This window comes from Podarcis liolepis (assembly GCF_965112155.1).
Source record: "Podarcis liolepis genome assembly, chromosome: 10".
In the NCBI taxonomy this organism is placed as follows: Eukaryota; Metazoa; Chordata; class Lepidosauria; order Squamata; family Lacertidae; genus Podarcis; species Podarcis liolepis.
Genome location: NC_139562.1, coordinates 16,339,959 through 16,360,019, shown reverse-complemented (window position 1 = coordinate 16,360,019; position 20,061 = coordinate 16,339,959). Strand labels below are relative to the sequence as shown.

Here is a 20,061-nt window from a genome sequence, read left to right as displayed (position 1 = left end):
TATCAGCTTACTCCCCCATGGCAGTAGATAAGCAGAACAAAGGAAAAGGAGTTCTACCCGGACACTGAGGTCCAGTGCAGAGGGCCTTCTGGCGGTTCCCTCACTGCGAGAAGCCAAGTTCCAGGGAACCAGGCAGAAGGCCTTCTTGGTAGTGGCACCCGCCCTGTGGAACGCCCTCCCACCAGATGTCAAAGAGAACAAGTACCAGACTTTTAGAAGACATCTGAAGGCAGCCTTCTTTAGGGAAGCTTTTAATGTTTGATGCGTTACTGTATTTTAATATTTTGTTGGAAGCTGCCCAGAGTGGCTGGGTAAGCCCAGCCAGATGGGTGGGGTACAATAAATAAATAAATAAATAAATAAATAAATAAATAAGTTAGAAACTTTAATAATCACAGCAAGAGAACAAAGAACCCATCTCCTAGAAATGGCAGTGCTCCCAATTAAGTTCACTCCCCCCTCCATCCCGATTAATATATGTCACTCCTACTTCTTGTAATCTGAGCTTGGAGCCGCAGTGTTTTCTGTTCTGACACTTTCTGAGCTCTCCAGAACTTTGGGGAAGGGGTGTGTGTGGATACTATCCAGAGACTGTGAATCTGTAAACTCTCTCTCTTCTAGTGTTTCTTCTGCTAGCTGTTCCCCATCCAGGATTTCCCAGTTTCTGCCTTCTGAAATACCGTATTTTTCCGTCTATAAGATGCCCCCATATATAAGACACCCCCTATTTTGGGGGACTCAGATTTAAGAAAATGGGGGAAGATGTATCCGTGTATAAGATGCTCCCTTAATTTTTGACATTATTTTTTAGGGGGAAAACCTAGTCTTATACACAGAAAAATACGGTGTGCCCCTCTGCAAACCACTGTTCCAAATCTATACTGTCCTCCTGCTCCTGGGAAGATTCAGGATCAGGAGGAGGCAGTGGCTCCAACCATTTTTCCTCAGTGCAACCCTCCTCAGCACGGTCCCTGACACTTGGCTACAGCCTTCTCCAACCTAGTGTCCTCCAGGTATTTTCAAGCACATCTCCCATCAGCCCCAGCTATGTTCCTGCTGCTTCTCATGCACAAGTGGAGGTCTTCCTCTTGCTGCTTTGCATACCATCAGCAAACCCAGCTTGGAGTGGTTGCTGAGAAACATATCAGCCACTCAAATATATTATTAGTGTTATTACCACTACTCCATGCTTCCTACCCCTTACTGCTGACTGCCCTGCCTCAGTCGCCTGGACTTTTTGCTCAACAGACACAGATTCCCAACCTTGTGGAACAGGAAACTTACATAGCATTGTGATGCAAGAGATTTTATTACATGCAAACGTCATTTTCAGAGTGAACTCTTGCACACACACGGAACACAAAGTTGTAAATATTCCTCTTGCCTGTTGGGGTGTCTCAGTAAAGGGAGCTAGGCATATGGAAAGCTAAGGATCGGGGCCGAAGTCTGAATGCTCTCGCTGAGATTTCAAATGTTATCTATCTTATGAGGACATGAAAAGGAGAAACAACAACCCATTTATTGTTAAGTCAGTTCATAAACACAGACAGGAATGTATCATTAAAATCTGACAGACAATACTCTGGTGACTGACTGCGCCGTGTGACCAACCAGTCATTTTCAGAGCAAGATTTCACAGGAGAGTCTCCACGGGAGACAAAGGAGAGGGGCAATCCAGGATGCTGTCATAAAATATAAGCGATTTCTCATGCTGTAAAAGTTGCTCTTGAAGAAGACTCCCTCTGAATCCTTTGTCGTAGTCCTGCTGTAGATTAGTGTACCTGCAAAGCAAAAATAAATTAAATCTCCTTTGATGATGATGATGATTTATTATTTGTACCCCGCCCATCTGACTGGGTTGCCCCAGCCACTCTGGGCTGCTTCTATTGTATAAAGACATTTGAAGTGCAATGTAATACAGTGGTGCCTCGCAAGACGAAAAGAATCCGTTCTGTGATTCTCTTCATCTAGCGGTTTTTTCGTCTTGCGAAGCAAGTCCATTGACGGATTAGCGCTAATAGCGGCTTTTAGCGGCTTATCTGCTGATCGGATCAGCTGATAAGTGGCTTAGCGGCTTAGAAAAAAAGGGGGGGGGGAACCAGCAGGAACTCGCAAGACATTGTCGTCTTGCGAAGCAAGCCCATAGGAAATTCGTTTTGCGAAGCAGCTCCAAAACGGAAAACTCTTTCGTCTAGCGAGTTTTCCGTCTTGCGAGGCATTCGTCTTGCGGGGCACCACTGTACTGTTTGGATATACCAGCCATGTTTAATGCCTTCAAGAGTCCAAAAGGGAAAGAGTGATGATGATGATGATGATTACTATTACAGTGGTACCTTGGGTTACAGACACTTCAGGTTACAGACTCAGCTAACCCAGAAATAGTACTTCGTGTTAAGAACTTTGCTTCAGGATGAGAACAGAAATCGCGTGGTGGCAGCGCGGTGGCAGCAGGAGGCCCCATTAGCTAAAGTGGTACCTCAGGTTAAGAACAGTTTCAGGTTAAGAACGGACCTCCAGAACGAATTAAGTTCTTAATCCGAGTTACCACTGTATTAAAGTTGTATACTGCCCTTCACCCAAAGATCTCAGAGTGGTTCACAGCATAAAAAGACAAGATAAAAACACAAAACACACAATAAAAACAGGAACAAAGCAACATTCCTCCCTCCCACAACACATTTAAAAGGGCATTGGATGTCAACCAGCCCAAGGCCTGGTTGAAGAGAAACATTTTCGTCTGGCACCTAAAGGTGTATAATGAAGGCGGCAGGCGAGCTTCCCTGGGGAGAGCATTCCACAAACAAGGGGCCACTGCAGAAAAGGCCCCGTTCTCATTTTGCCATCCTCCAGCCCTCTTGTGGAAGAGGCACACGAAGAAAGGCCTCCAATATGTTGAACTGCCTCATGCAGAGTCAATTCAAAGGTCTAACCATCCCAGGATTGTGACTGACAGCTGCTCACCTGTTACCTAAGATGGGGATATTGGGGACCTGCATGCAAAGAAAGGTCCTATTCTGTTTGTGTTAAGCATATTTTGAAAGGCGTTGTTTCAGCCCATCTGATACAGCTGTGTATTCAGGGTCATTTGGCTCTGTTTAACATCCCTGTTCACTGCATCTCTGCAGAGGGCATTCCATCAGGAAGGGCCACCACTGAAAGGGCCCTCTCTCTTTCTAGTGGCTTCTCACTTGGGAACTTGGGGAAGGCCCTCCAAGAGGGATATCAAGCCCCTGTCTGAAAATGCAGCATCATATGTGAATATTCATTCTGTTCAGGCTGGTCCGACCATGTGTCAAGATTCATGTGCTGAATATGTTGGAAAACTAGCCCCCTCGGGAGAGGCTGGCCCCTCTCCCAGGCTCCCTGCGCTTGTTTGCCGGTGATCTTCCCTGGCTGGCATCCCGGCAGTCCAGGGTAGATCTTGATAGGCGACACCTCCCTGCGTGAAAGGTGCATACCCCCTTTCCCTGCATACCAGCAGGAGAAAGAAGATAGTCAGAAAGTCTGTTACATTTCTACTTTATTTCTGACTGTACAACTGTACAAAAACATGTCCGTTCACTCAGACTTCTCCGAGCAACTCACTAAGACTTCCTTCACACAAGCAACAGGAAGGTCTCATATTACACAAAGAACAAAGCTCTGTGAATTCCCTGGAACTTCCTGTCCCATGGTCAGCTCCATCATGTGATGTAAACATCCAGCTGCTTGTTCGCAGCTGCGTAGTACTCATATCCCAACAGAATATGCAAGGACTTACCTGTGTGAGATGGTCCAGAAGCCTAAAGTGTTAATCATCATTAGTGAGGCCAAAAAGAAGTAAAACCATTCCAGTCTACCCTCATTTAGAACATTTGGAAACCAGTCACCTGTTGGGGAGAAAGGAGAAAAAACTGTATTTAGATGAGCTCCAAGAAACCCATCAGAAAAACAGAGTATAGAGTGTCAAGATATTCGAAGATGGCTATCATATCTCTTCTCTGTCTCCTCTTTTCCAGCCTAAACATATCCAGCTCCTTCAAGCACTCCTCATAAGGCTTGCTTTCCAGACCCTTGATCATCTTGGTCGCCCTCCTCTGCACACATTCCAGCTTGTCGACATCTCTTACATCATGGTGCCCAGAATTGGACACATTAGTCCAGGTGTGGTCTGACCAAGGCAGAATAGAGTGGTACCCTCAAACCTCAGAAGGGTCCCTTGACACAAAGCATGAGATTGCCAAATGACATGCGTGTTTCATCACTAATAATAATAATAATAATAATAATAATAAATCTTTATTTATACCGCGCCCTTCCCGGTTCAGAAAACTAGGCTCAGGGTGGCTAACAACAAATTTAAAACACTTAATTGATGCAACAATTGAAAACCAGGTGGAACGGCTCTGTCTTACAGACCCTGCAGAAGGTAGTTAAATAGTGATGAGGCTGGAATCATGTGGTCTGCTTCTTACAGTAGATTAACCTGACTGTTAAGTTGTGGGTGAACATATCAGACGACACAGCGATTCTTCAAACAGCTCTTGTTTATTCACAGGCCAGAACAGAACTGAACTGAAGGGTTCAGCAAGCCTGCTTATATAGAGCTCCAGTACAACGTAACTGTAACAACTTTCTGTAACTATCCAATCACTGAACGTCACTTTCAATCCCTTATTTGCATATGTGGACCTGAACTATCTACAGTATCCCCCTGCTGGCCCAGGGTGAGAACTTCAGTACATAACACCGACCCACTGCTTCCCAAATTTCTTGCATATCAGAATGTAACTCCCAGTAAGATTATGCATTCTGGGGGGGTTGGGCCAGATGCCCTTTAAGGTCCCTTCCAACTCTATGACCTCATCAGATACAGCAATGCATTTTTGGTGCCCCAAATGTGTGCACAGATTTACATATTTTCCACACACACACACAAAGATTTTCCATTAAAAAAATCATATTGCATTGGAGAGTGTGTTGGAAAGTGTGTTAAAAGTGCATATACATAAATGGTGTGCACAAAATTTGCACAGTGGGACACAAAGGAACAGCATGAAATGGGACAGGAATAGGATGGAGGCAGGTGAACGAACCCATGTCTAAGTGGCAGCAAGACCTAAATGGGGCAGAGCAAGCAGTTCAAGCCCAGCCTTAGTCACAAAACCCCCAGGGCTGACCTATGATATTTTGTTACCAGAGATGGAGCCGCAAATGGTGTCCCCCAGGTCTGCATATGCAATACCCAAGTCCAGTATGTGGAGCAGAAAATCCCACAAGCGCCTCTCCTCTGGCAGTAAAAATAGACTGATAAGAATAGCTATTTGCCTCCTGTGAAGTGCTTTTATGCACATACCCCTCTCGCCCAGAGATGGTCCCTACCAGAGAGGAATGGCAAACTAAGCTGGTAGACTATGCTGAAATGGCAAAGCTGACAGGAAAACCCAGGAACCAAGGGGATAAAAACTTTACAAATGAATGGGAAACATTTATACAGTGGTACCTTGGGTTACAGACGCTTCAGGTTACAGATGCTTCAGGTTACAGACTCCACTAACCCAGAAATAGTACCTTGGGTTAAGAACTTTGCTTCAGTATCTTGGGTTAAGAACTTTGCTCCGGCAGAATGGCAGCAGGAGGAGGCCCCATTAGCTAAAGTAGTGCTTCAGGTTAAGAACAGTTTCAGGTTAAGAACGGACCTCCAAAACGAATTAAGTTCATAACATGAGGTACCACTGTATAAGTTATCTAAGAGACCACTGTAAGCAGATGGAAACATTTTCATTTCACTTGTAGCGTAACAAATACCATGGACTATATGGAGTGATTTTAAAGTTAGAGTATGGAAGAATATGCAGTTGTAAATGTTTAAAATGGGACCCCATGGAGGGGGTGTGGGGGAAGTCGTGAGATTCGGAGGAATCTCTGTATATGGACTTATATTTGGATTTTTATAACCTTGCATTTGTAAAATCAAATAAAAATTATTTCAAAAAGTCCCTCTCTCTGGCACTCCTAAGCATGCATGGGAGGTCTTAGCAGGTGGCAAGGAACATATCCCAAGGGCAGCATGGTGCTCACGGGCACCATGTTGGAGAATCAAATGACATCTTCAGTAAACAGGAACATTTGCAGTGGTAAGCACAGTAAAGGTAGGAATGATGACCGAGTTTCCACTCCACCACTTGTGGTAGACACAGCACATCACTGTAGGTTTGGAGGGGCTTTCCTTTGCTTCCTCTTTTATATCGTGAACAATGTTTGTGTACATACAACCCCACTTGTCACGCGAGGCGTGGAGGGACTTCAGAGCCGGGAGAGACTTTGGAGGGTCCCCTCTTGCTGGAAAATACGTGCAAACCAGTTTTGCACACCAGTTCGTGATGAAGGCCAAACTGGGAGTTTTTTGTGATATATGATTTTATTGACATGTGTATACAGGCTGAGCATCATGTTACAAGTGTGTGCATGGATTCCCATGTGTGCAACCAGCACTCATGTATGTTGATACACACACTGTTGAGAGCTTTAGGATCTTTTGCTGGAGTTCTAATGCACGCTTGTCTATGGATATGTGTTTTACCCTCAACTCCATGCCCACAAGTATAAGACAGGAGAGCTCACATCATAAACTCTCCAACAGATCTTGGTCCCTCATTTGATTTCTGGGTGAGTTCCCAAAGTCATAGCTTTGGTTCCTGCACAAATCAAACCTCTGTTTCTTCCCAACTGCAAATGAACCTAGATAATCCCCATGATGTGTCTTCCATTCAGTGAAGGGGAAGGGGGCAAGCTTGCCCTGTCCTTCTGGAAGCATCACTACCTGGTTGTTTCTATGGCAACACACCCAGTATCTTACCAACTCTTTAGACATGTACAAAGGATGCTTAAGAGGCTGGACTGGGGCTATGAACTTAGCAAAAAGACTAGCTTGACCACCAGGCAGTTCCTTATACTGCAGACTCACATCTTACAGAAATAAAACCACAGGCTTGGAGGGAACACAAATATATCAGTCAAACAACTCCACAATTCTATAACAGTGCAAGCAATATTTTTGAAAGGCCGAACTGGGAGTTAAGCTGTAAGAGCAGTTGAGCCTGTGGGGAGAGATGTTTCTGTCCTTCTCTTGGACAACCGCAAACACAACTTTGTTAAGCAATTTCCTCCACTGGATCAACAAGAATAAGCTGTCAGTTGCCAGCCGGGTGCCAGCAGAGCTTGCTCTCGCTCAGTTCCTCAGACAAAAACTGCCTTCATTTGTCAGGGAGCAGAACAGCAGCACCTCCTCCTCCACTCCCCTTGTCTTACTCCTCAAAGATGCGACAGACTGAGCCGAACTCCCAGAGCTAGGTTTAAAACATATCATTTAACACTGTCAGCTGACTGAGCACCTAGGAACTATATACTTCCCCCTTTAGTAGCTTATAAACTTTTAGAGCCATCATTCATAATCAAGCAGCTTTTCATTTTACACATCCCAGCGGCTGCAAGGACTCGAGGAGAGAATAAGTGTGTCTGACGGCAAGGAAGGGTTTTATATGGGTCCCTGTGCTACAGCTTATGGGTGGGAGGGAAAATCTATTTTTGTTTGCATATTAATGAGAAGCGACTTAAGTTGCACTTCTCAAACCAATATGCAAAGCGAAGCACAGCTAGCTTTTGAAATTCGCACACTTCTGAATTTTGCGACACAATTCTCCAACAACAAAAGGCATATAATTCAGAAAACAAGAAACAAAAATGCATTGTGTTGGGGGAAAATGCTTGCGGGAAAGTGTGTGCATTAGGCAATACTGCATACAAAAATGTGACCATTAGGAGAAATTTGCACTGATGTATGTTCAAAAGGTGTCTCTTTTTTTAAAAAAAGATTGCTGCAGAAATGCAGAGAGCTGAATTTAAGACTGCAAAAATGAGAAGCAGAGAGGAATTGAAATGGACAGATTTGCCCATCCTTAGACACAGTTCATTTTGTTGAGTTCAACAGAAAATGACTAGAATTAGGGATCAGGGAGGAAATAGTTTGATCCACTCTTTGCTGTGGACTGACTGGATTTGACATTCTCAAAACAACTAGTGGATCAGAAGGCAACTTCCAGTCAGATCACACATCCCTCCAGATTTGCAATGCATTTTTCATGCGTCAAAGTCATGCTCAGAAATACATATTTTGCGTTAATGTACCTGGAAGCATCAAATTTTTTGAAAAGTGTGTATATTTTATGTTAAACATGGCTATCTTATGTAAATAGTGCACACAAAATAGATACAATGAACAGATCCAATGCACTGGAACAAATTAAAGTCAACAAATTAAACTCCAATAAGACGAAAATAGGATGGAATTAGATGCCCAGTCCATCCCAAGTTGAAGTTTAGGAATGGGAACTAGAAGCCCCAGGGCTTCACATGTGTGGAGCAAAGTGGCAGAATCTTCACACCAAGTTGTGAAGCCTGTTTGTTACAGACTCACTTTGAGCTCACAAAAAGTATTTGAAACAATCTCAAAATGCTTATAAGAATAGGCAGCTCTATAGGCGGAAGTGACATGCATATGTTTGGAAGTGTATATCAGAAACAGACCCCAGACTCAAGTTTTGAAGGGTTTCTTAAAGTCAAACTAGAGGCCAACAATTATTGTTCATATTAACTTTGCTCTGGAAGAATCCTTGATATTGGTGGATGTTCACATCCTGCTAAATCATAGCCCTGCAACGTGGGGACTAAGAGACGGACAACAAAAGTAGATTCTGTTTGCCCATATGGTGGCAAAGATACATATACTGCAAAGCTGGAATGACAAATAACTACCCATTCATGACTCAGTCGTCCGAAGATCTCACTGCACTTTCTACATTTGAATACAAGGCTTATAATTGCCAATCTGATTTAGACATGTTTGGACATATTGACTTCCTATATTAATCTAGGCTTTTAAATTAGGATTGATGGAATATTCCTCCCGTTAATGTCAGATGGCAATGTTTTTAATCTGGCTTTATCCCCTCTTTCCTTCTATTATCTTTTCAAAATAATAATAATCTTTTAAAATATTGATCTCATTTTTAACCAATCTGGCTTTTCAGCAACCATGTAATTCCACTTTAGGAAAATGCTGGTATCCAGGATCAATCAGAGACTGAATGAGAGGATCACCATCACACATAGGTATATTTTTATTTCAGAATTTACCTGTCATTTTAAATGCTATCAGTGGTGGCTCACACCAAAACGGAACATAAAAACAATGTTAATCATATTCTCATTTTAAAAAACCCTCCACACATTATAAAGATTTTAAACAGTAGCAGCTAACACAACACACAGCACTACACATATTATTTAGGTGTAGCCCAGGGGATAGCTGTGGTAGAGCATGAGACTCTTAATCTCAGGGTTGTGGGTTCGAGTCCCAGTTTGGGTGAAAGATTTCTGCATTGCAGGGGGTTGGACTAGATGGTCCTTGTGGTCCCTTCCAACTCTAAGATTCTATGAAAAGCAATGGGGAGCTGCTTAAAACCCAGTAAAATAGAGACCACATAGGGATGGAATTCTACCGATATGGGGCCACCACTGAAAGGGCATTGTATATAATCTGATGGATCTTTTTGGTACACCCATGCAGAGTGCTTCTGAGATTGATTGTAATGCCTGGGCAGGTTCATATGGGTGTAGCTGATCCTTCAACTAACCTGGTCCCAAACTGTCTAGGGCATTAAAGGTTACCAGCAGCACCGGAACATAGTAAACTGCCTTATACTGACTCAGACAATTGGTCCATCTAGCTCAGTGGCTCTGCAGATTTCAGACAGGGACATTCCCAGTCCTACCTGGAGAAGCTAGAGATTGAAGCTGGGACCTTCTGCTTGCAAGGCAGATTCTCTACCATGGAGTTGCAACCTTTCCTTGAAATTTAAACTGGACACAGAAACAAGCAGGGGCCAATGTACGTCCAGGGGCTGCCATATGTCCAGATTTTCCCAGACATTACTGGGATTTCAAAGACGGAATTGATGTCTGGAGGGAATTTCCAAAAGGCGGTGCTTTGTCCTGGATCTTAGGCAAGTCAGACGAAAAAACGTGTTTGGGGTCTTCCTAAAAAATCTCAAAAACTTTTGGAAATATGGCAACCCTAAATGTACCTGGTATGCCATCTGGCCCTTACAAGCACCCAAGCACTTGCAGTCGGTACCAGTGTAAGTTTCAGAGCAGTCTTTAAAGGCTGCCCCTTGTACAGTGCATCCCAAAAGCCTAGTATGGATGTAATTGGGCTCTTATAACCAAGGTGAGATGGAGTCAAAAGGAACCAGTTCAGGGCAGTCTCCTTCACTCTTAACCTCCAACCCAAACCCGAATGTACATATTTGCACTGCAACTTTTTAGAAAAAAAACTTCTCTCCATAACAAGTAGCACAGGGGGATAGGTTTTGTCATGTGTCTCATTAAAATGTCAAGGGAGGTAGAAAGAGCCTTAAGAAATCCACTTCCCCAGCTTGTACTGAAATATCACTGTCACCCGTCATCTGTTTGCACTCATCAAATTCCCAAGAAGTCTTATTTTATCATATTCACACCATCCTTCATAGATACATTTTTAAAAAATGATTAACGCCACTTAAGGCGCCGGGTGACTATCTTACCCACTTTGCCAGCAAAAATGCAACTCTAGACTAACAAGATGCTACAGGATGCAAATGAGGCTGAAATATCCTTGTCTGAAAGTTCTTCAAAATTCTGCGCCATTGTGGATCTGGGAAATTTGAGTTCCAATCCCCAAACCAGAGTGCCAGACCTGTTGGATGGACTTGGGAGACTTGACAATATGCTAGCATTCCTTCCGTAGCAGGACAACCAACATAGAGTTGACTGTAAGCCTTACTGTAATGCACGGATGCATGAATTAATCTTTGGCGCTGGTGGCTGGGGACCATTTGTACCGGTAGGGTGGAAGGTAGGGAGATGAACAGTAGGTGGCGCCAGAGCCAATGACATTGTAGTTCTAGTTTCCCCCTCATCGTTTCCTCTGCTGAATTCTACAAGATCAAAAGTGAGACTAAGGATGAGGAAGCTTATAGGCAGTGCTACCCTCTGGACTGGTTGCAAGAAGGCAGGCAAGTGGAGGGTGGTTGAAGGTTGGTGGTGCTCCAAAAGGTCGGTCTCAATTGGCCTTTGGTTTATCACTCAGCCATGTCCTTTCCCACCAACAACATGAGTAATGTATTTATGTTTACTATGGTTCAGGTATTGGTGCTGGAGGAGACTCTTGAGAGTCCCATGGACTGCAAGAAGATCAAACCTCTCCATTCTTAAGGAAATCAGCCCTGAGTGCTCACTGGAAAGACAGATCCTGAAGCTGAGGCTCCAATACTTTGGCCACCTCATGAGAAGAGAAGACTCCCTGGAAAAGACCCTGATGTTGGGAAAGATGGAGGGCACAAGGAGAAGGGGGCGACAGAGGACGAGATGGTTGGATAGTGTTCTCAAAGCTACCAGCATGAGTTTGACCAAACTGCGGGAGGCAGTGGAAAACAGAAGTGCCTGGCGTACTGTCCATGGGGTCACGAAGAGTCGGACACGACTAAATGACTGAACAACAATAACAACAACAATGGTTCAGATATAAACAAAGTTAGTCGCACTGAAGATCCACTTAAATTAACAGGACTCTTTGCTCTAGGCAGGAAAAGCCAGTGCATTCCCCAGCAGATGGGTCTCCTGCCTCTGCCTGAAAACATCCAGTGAGGGAAAGCCTACCGTTCCACTAGATTATTGGTGTTAGAAGTTCAACAGCAAAGATATTACAAGTGCAGCTCAAGGGTTAATTCTTTTTGTGTTAAAGTCAGCGAGGTAGGAGGCAGGCAGATGGAAGTGTGGGTAAGAAACCAGCAGCGAAATAAACTTCACAGATGTAATATATACCCTGACTGGTTATGTAGTTCTGTGAGAGTTTTCCCTCTGTATGTTTGGTTGAATGTCTCCTTGACCTGTACAAGGCGTGAAGTAAGAAAAAGGGCTGCATTCCTTTCTGGGCGACCTTCCAGGTTCCGCATGCCGGTGGTGGGTGACGACAAAGGCAAAAGTGGGCAGAGCAATGCATGTAGATTTTGTACACAGGCGCTCAGCACACTCCTGTCTTTCCTACACCCAGGCCAGCAAAAGGCATTATCAGAGTTCAAGGACTCATTCAAGCTGGAAGAAAAACACTCTAGGAAGGTTGCAATGTTATTCTTCCAATAACAAAGGGAGGTAGGTTAACCTAAGAGATGGTGACTTGCCCCTGAACACTTCATGAGCTTCATGGCCGAGCGAGGATTTGAACCCAGTTCTTCTGGGTCCATGCCCAACATTTGAACAATTGCACTGTAACGGCATGGGTGCATGTACTGCAATACCTGAAAGCACAAACGGCTCCTCTGTCTCAAATTTATTTCCCCTCTGAAGTGCCTATAGGTGTTAAGAATCCTTAATTGCATCAAAGAAAGAAAGAATGAATGAAAAAGATCTTGTGACTCGACACATTTGCAGAGCAGCAAAATGGCACCGCATTAACATTACTTAACATGTAACATTTGCAACACACGCCCGCTCTCGCTACGCCCACCTCAGCTGGCAGAGGATGCATTACAATTTCTTGGCACCTTGGGGAGATTTTTGACCTTAACATTTAGCAAAGAGGAGAGCAGTAAAAATGATAAATTAATTTAAAGGTGGGGGGGGGGAGAAGAGGGGTGAAAACAGTTGGGAGCGATCAGGTATCAGAAAGAAAAGAAGGTGAAAAGTGAGCGGGGAGTTGGACATAAATTCTCAAATATTTAAAAAGCCTGCCATAAAGCAGATTCAAAGACAACACTTCCCCACAGTTACTGATCCTTCTTGCCCCAAACACATTTCCCCTGCTTGGGGAGAGCCATAGCTCAGTGGGAGAGCATTTGCTCTGCATGCAGAAGTTCCCAGGAACTCTGGAATTGTAGCTCTTGAAGAGGAATAGGGGCTTAACAAACTACAGTTCCCAGAATTCTTTGGGGGAAGCCATGACTGTTTAACGCAGTGACGGCCAAACTTGGCCCTCCAGCTGTTTGGGGACTACAATTCCCATCATCCCTGACCGCTGGTCCTTTTAGCTAGGGATGATGGGAGTTGTAGTCCCAAAACAGCTGGAGGGCCAAGTTTGGCCATCACTGGTTTAACGTATCACAGTGCTTTAAATGGATGGTGCAGAAGCAGCTCTTAGGACAACTAGCTGCTAACCTGGTCTGATTTGGACACTTCCCTGGCACAACTCTTACACCAGGGACAGTGTTCCTCAGTGGTCAGCTACACTGTCTCACTAGCATACTCTCCAACATCCTGCTGATGAAAATTGGAGCATGGCTAGGCCGCTCAACACTCTTTAAATGACCCCCCCCCCCTGCCAACACCTCTCTGCTTCCTCCTAAGTTACATCCACTCCCCTCAGTGACCCCACCTTCCCACTGCACAGCTCAACCTACGGGACTGCCTCTCCCGGTATGCCCCATGGAGGACCTTAAGGTCCATAAATAGCAACACCCTAGTGGTCCCGGGCTCTGAGGAAGTCAGATTAGCCTCAACCAGAGCCAGGGCCTTTTCAACAGTGGCTCTGGCCTGGTGGAACGCTCTGTCTCATGAGACCAGGGCCCTACAGGATCTGATTTCTTTCCTCAGGGCCTGTAAGACGGAGTTGTTCCACCTGGCTTTTGGCTTGGAATTAACTTGATCTCCTCCCCCTCTTTCTTTTTTCCTTTTTCCTTCTGTGACAGAACTCCTACTTGGGGACTTCCCTGGCTTTTTCTGGCCCACGGAGGACCAGTCTGGATAGTTAGCCTTGGTGAAGACTTGACGTTTTCACCCCCCAAAAAGTTTTAGAGTTTCTGGTGAAATGAGGCTGCATTTTAATGCTGTATTTTAATCTTGTTTTTTAAGTTGTATTTCAATCAATTGTTTTATATATGGTGTTAGCCTGGTCTTGGCTGGGGAGGGCGGGGTATAAATAAAATTTATTATTATTATTATTATTATTATTATTATTATTATTATTATTAACAGAGGCCCACCCCTTCTTTTGGTCCCAAGCTCTGGCAGGAGCCAGCTGACTTGTGTCAGAGTGCAGTAGCCAAAATGGGACATCCTGGGAAAGAATCAGAAGCTGGAGTGTACAAAGATCTGTTGGAAATGTAAAGAAAAGGAAGGCACCTTCCATCATATGTGGTGGAAGTGCAAGGTAATAAAAGCATTCTGGGAAACCAGAGGCATATCTACTGGGCATAATAGGGAGAGATATCCAGCAGAATAAGAAAAGATTTTTTCCACCGAGGAAGACTGGCAGATGCAACTAATGGACTACATGGAGATGGCGGAGATGACTGGCAGAATCCGAGACCAGGGAGAAGACTCAGTGGAAGAAGATTGGGGGAAATTCAAAATCTATTTGCAGAAATATTGTAAAATTTCTGAATGTTGATGACATTGAAATGAATTGTGGGCGTTCTAGCAACAAGATAAAATCTAAGATTAAACCAACAACAGGTAAATTAACGGGCTATGAATTTGCTGAACTAACTTTGAAAAGGGATACAAGAACGGGGGATGTGAGGAAGTCAGGAGAATATGTGAATTTAAGTTCTAAAATTAAGAAAGAAGGAATTTTTGTGTTTTTCTTATATGTGCTTTTTCTTTTTATTATTAGTTTTTAATGTATGTATTTTTGTATTTTGTATTTCTGTGCAAAATGTGTGTATTGTTGTATTTTGTAGTATGCATTTGTGTTTTTATCTTTCTCTTGTCCTTGTCTTTGTACTTTTTCTATATTTTGTAAAATCCAATAAAAATTTCTAAAAAAAAGAAAAGAAAAGATTTTTTTTCTATGCCACAGCAGTAGCTAGAATAGTTTTAGCCAGCAAATGGGAAAGTGAGGCTATACCCTCTAAAGAAGAATGGATTTGTAAGCTAAGTGAATACATAGAGTTGGCAAAACTAAGAGCAGCCTTAAGATCCCAAACCTATCAAAATTTAAAACTAGGATGCTGCTAGCCCAGAGGTGGAAAGAAGACAAGTCCCTATCAGAGAAGAATGGCAGATCAAATTGTTGGACTATGCTGAAATGGCAAAAATGACCGGAAAAACCAGGAAGACAAAAATTTTCATAAGGAACAGGGGAAATTTACAAGTTACCTTGGAGACCAGTGTAAACAGTTAAAATTGCTAGTGGGATCGCAATAACACTTATAATGTAACAAGAACTATGGATACAATGGAGATATTAAAAAATTTGGATTATTATCAAAGATGCAGTAGAAAAGGTTTGACAATGGGACCCACAGATGGGGAGGAGGGAATTCCAGAGATTCGTGGGAATCTTGTACTTATGGAAGGTGTTGTGGTATGATTGTAAATTTGAGTATGTAAAATCAAATAAACAAATGGGGGGGGGAGGATCAGAAGCTGGAGTTAATTTTGGAGTGCCCCATTTAAATTGGGACAGTTGAGCGGTATGCACTAGAATGAGGAAGACCCAGGTTCAAATTCTTACTCAGAGACGCAAAGCACACTGGGTGACAGTGCCAGGCTCCCTGTCCTCCTCCTTTTCTCTCTCAGCCTACCCTACCCTAGGCTGAGGAAAGGTCATTGCTCAAGGGTAGCACATACACTTTGCAAACTGAAGGTCCCAGGTTCAATCCCTGGTGTATCCTCGTAGGGCCTGGAAATCTCGAAGAGTCCCTGCCAGTGTTGACAGTTCTGACCTGATGGGCCCATGGTGTGGATTCAGTATAAGGCAGATTCCTCTGTTCCTAGCTCACTGGGGGTTGGTAAGATAAAACGGGAGAACCATAAGTATGTTGCCTTGAGAGAGAGAGAGAAAAAAAGTTTAACAGTTTTCCTCCTAAATTTGTGGATGGCCAGGTTGCAGGGTTGGCTAGAGAAGCAGGTCAAATGGGTGATTCAAGAGGCAAATGCTGGCAGCGGTTTCACAAAAATTGCTTCACATTTAACAAATAACAGCATGTCAATAGATATTTGATACAAACAGTACCTGGTACTCTCAGAGCATCGCCTCCTCTAACATTCCACAGTGTGAAAAATAGGTAAACTCTGGGTTGCCTCCTTTGTTAGTGCAACCCAACTCCCTGGAACCACTCTGGCATCTCAAGATGTTCCAGAGAGTTTAAGAGACAGTGCTCCTCTAAAAGCTATGCAACTTTAAAAAGCTGTTAGTGGCTTTTTCAAAATTTCTATAAACCAGGGCTGTCCAACCGGATGACCGCAATCGACAGGTGGCTCCCCGGATGATCGTGGTTGATACTTATCGCTTGCATTGTTTAGAATCATGGCTCCTCCCCCCTTGGCCTTTCCCTGGTCTAATGAAGGCTTCCTCAACCTCGGCCCTCCTGATGTTTTTGGCCTACAACTCCCATGATCCCTAGCTAGCAGGACCAGTGGTCAGGGATGATGGGAATTGTAGTCTCAAAACATCTGGAGGGCCAAGGTTGAGGAGGTCTGGTCTAGTGCGAGTTCCTTTGTTGTCTGCTGTAGCGCTGTGTTCGTCTGTTAGCAGTTGTGTTGTTGGTGAGTCCCCAACTCTCAACAACTTTGACCTGCTCCCCTAAAGAAAGCTCAGCAACCCCCCCCCCAATGGGTAGATCACTGGCAGGTTTTTTTCCTGGGAGTAGACGTCTGTCTACGCTGGGAATTGGACGTCCTTGCTATAAACCAAAAGTGAAACTGAAAGAGATGTGCAAGGGTACGCTCAAGTTGCTAAGCCGCAATGCGATGGACACTTCTTGTTAAAGGGAAGGGTCAAAGTTGGCAGATGATGGGTGGAAATCTCTCCTACAGCATAGATATTACTACTTTAAATATAATTACATTTCTTGAAATGTACGAACTCCAGGCTTCTCTATGCAGCCGCCAGGACTCTCTTCAGAAGGTCAGCCCCCACTTTGCACCCTCAGGGTATCCTCCAAACTGACCTCACCCCTTGCCAACTTCATATTATTAGTGACTTTAACATAAACCAAGTTGAAAGAGTGATCCAGCAAGCTCTTCTCAGGTTCTTAACACCACCTGTCCTCCTATACCATGGCAATGCTTAATGCTCATATTTTTTGTAAAGATCTCCACTCCACTTTTAGAGCTTGTGTTTCTACATTAAGCTGCATTTTCTTGTTAAAAAAACCCACCTCTCAAAATACATATTTAAATGTGCATTTTGATACACCCAAAGTACTAAGAATTGTGCTGCAATATTCAGAGATGTGCAAAATTTGCTCGGCAGCAAAGATCCAATATGCACAGGAAGACAGGGGTACCCACTGTGGTGCTCTCCAAATGTTGAAACTTTGTTGGACTTCACCCCCCATAAACCCCAGTGAGCATTCAGGTATGGTGAACATCTGGAAGATACTGTGCCCAAGAGGTGTAGATCAAAACCTTTCCACTTAGGAATTTGCAAAGATCCTTTCTAGTTTTTAGTCTAGGACTACTAATACTATTTTGGACTACGTCCCCTACCAATGTGGAAGACACCAGGCTCAGGAAGACTGGCTTAGTTTCTCAACTTTAGCATCCCTGGTCACAGAAATGCAACTGAAATGAATTAAATCAGAATTGTCTATAATAAATGAATCCAAAATAATGTAAGAGTGGTAAAATTAATGCACCTCTCCAGACTGAATACACCTTCAGGGTAGTTTTAGGTTTCATAAGAAGCTCTGAGAAAAGAATGTGATTTCTGGTATTTTGCTCATCCTTAGCTCAACTCTCGTTTAAACAATTATTTGGCAAATAAATATCCTTTGTATACATATGTGAGGGGGAAAAACCTGCTCTGGTATTCTAGTGTAACCTGAGAATCCCTAGCTCATTTTCCAAGTGGAAGAGAAGGAAGTCCTGTATAATATATAAATAAATGCCACCCACACTAATTATTCCACCTATCAAAATAGGAATGATTCATTACATTTTGATGAATCCGACTGCAACTTAGTGACCTACCTTAATCACGAAAAAGAGATCAATACACTGCTGGCAGCTAGATTTTGTTATGTGCGTCTAATGGAAGTCAATGGCCAATAGGAAGAGGGTAAAAATCCCTACTGAGAGAGCAGTGCTGGGTGGGGTGGGAGAGAGGGAGGAAGGAAGGCACCCATCTTCACTCGGCTTAAAGGCTGTTTTACCTTGTGAGGCGGTGTAAGCTGCTTGAACAAGTAAAGCCTCCATGATGCAGCCAGCTCCATTGAAGAAAGTCAAGGCTTGCAAGGCAACTCCACGAATTCTGCCCGGCACAAACTTGTATGTAATGAAGGAACCTTTGAAGAAGAATGAAAAGAAATAGGTAGGACGTGAATCTCTGGTCGGGGTGCAATGGGGCATTATCACAACTGCCTGCTGGGAGCGATATTTTATGTACAGTCATACCTCGGGTTACAGACGCTTCAGGTTGCGTTTTTTCAGGTTACGGACCGCCGAAACCCGGAAGTACCGGAACGGGTTACTTCTGGGTTTCGGCGGTCGCACATGCGTAGAAGCGCTAAATTGCACATTGCGCGTGTGCAGAAGCGCCGAATCGCAACCCGCGTGTGTGCAGACGTGCTGCTGCAGGTTGCAAATGCTGTGGGTTGCGAATATGCACCCCACACGGATCACGTTCACAACCCGAGCGTCCACTGTATTGGATTTATATGCTGCCCTTCCTCCGAAGGGGCCCAGGGCAGCAAACAAATCCCCAATTTCAAAACAAATACCCAATGCCCAAATATTGCTTAAGGTAAATTAAGCTCCATGTACTCAGGAGGGGACAGAGGCAAAACTGCAATTCAGGGATCGTTCTGGGTGGGGGTCCTTTGTTTGCTCTTGTCAGTCAGCTGGAGTCAGATGCAGGTCAGCTGAAAAAGGCAATTTAAGGGAACAACCATACACTCAGCAACAGTCTCAATAGGTCTTGCCCTGTGGAGCAGTTGCCAGGACTGGCGGTCCCTGCCTTCTTCCCCTTTTAACGCTCCTCCTCTGCCAGATGTTTCCCAAGCAGTCTCAAACTGCGTCTGGGCATCTCCAATCTCTGTTCCATCCTACGCATCACTCTTCAAATCCCTGGAGACAAGGGGGGGAGGGGAGCTTGTCTCAGTAGGAGAGGCAGGCTCCCCGTACTCTTCAGCAGCCTCTTGTCTCCTCCTCTGCTTCAGCCTCTGAGTCAGAACTGCTCCCTGTCACAGACTCTCCCTGCTCACTAAATCCTGTTGCCCCTTCAGAATCCAAGAACTACTCCCATTCTTCTCCCTCTTACTTCCCCCTAGTGTCCCACCATCAATTCCTGGGCTCTGAGCCTTTCTTAGGGTTGCCATACGTCCAGAATTTCCCAGACATACGCGGGATTTGGCTGTTGGGAACTGAGTCCGGGCGTACATCCCTGAAATGTCTGGGAAAATCTGGACATAAATCCAGACATATGCCAACCCAGATTGGAAGTGGTTTTCTGGGGGGAAATAGCTCTAAAACCTTAAAAAATGTTTTTGCAGAAGCAGCTCAACAACTTTTCTGTCTGGATTTTCACATTCTGAAATATGGCAACCCTACCTTTGTCCTCTGGGGTTCCCCTTGGGGGTTCTGGTGCCTCCCACCACTTCTCGTGATCCAGCCAGTCCCTGACAGCTCTTAACTTGGAACCTGTCCCACCATTTGCCCTTAGAAAGATCAGGAATGAGGAGCCTGCAGCCCTTTGCACCACCAGTGTGGTGTAGTGGTTAAGAGCGGTGGACTCATAATCTGGTGAACCGGGTTTGCTTCCCCGCTCCTCCACATGCAGCTGCTGGGTGACCTTGGGCTAGTCACACTTCTCTGAAGTCTCTCAGCCTCACTCACCTCACAGGGTGTTTGTTGTAGGGGAGGAAGGGAAAGGAGAATGTTAGCCGCTTTGAGACTCCTTCAGGTAGTGATAAAGCGGGATATCAAATCCAAACTCTTCTTCTTCTTCTTCTTTGCATGCTGTTGGACTCCAACTCCCATCAACCTCATTCAGCATGGCCAGTTGTCAGGGATAGAGAAGCTGTAGTCCAACAGCACTGGGAG

At 44.3% G+C, this 20,061-nt stretch overlaps 1 protein-coding gene across 1 annotated transcript in view; it reads right to left on the bottom strand.

Moving 5' to 3' along the window:
• Window positions 1–855: 855 nt before the first annotated feature.
• The window catches only part of SLC15A5 (solute carrier family 15 member 5), a 54,864-nt gene continuing 35,658 nt past the window's right edge, over window positions 856–20,061 (bottom strand). Inside the window, exons 7-9 of the mRNA XM_083461328.1 lie at window positions 18,174–18,305; window positions 3,761–3,869; window positions 856–1,781 (exon numbers count right to left, since the gene is read on the bottom strand). Of these exons, the coding sequence (XP_083317454.1) occupies window positions 1,634–1,781; window positions 3,761–3,869; window positions 18,174–18,305 (389 nt within the window). The 3' untranslated portion in view covers window positions 856–1,633. The remainder of the gene's footprint in view (window positions 1,782–3,760; window positions 3,870–18,173; window positions 18,306–20,061) is intronic.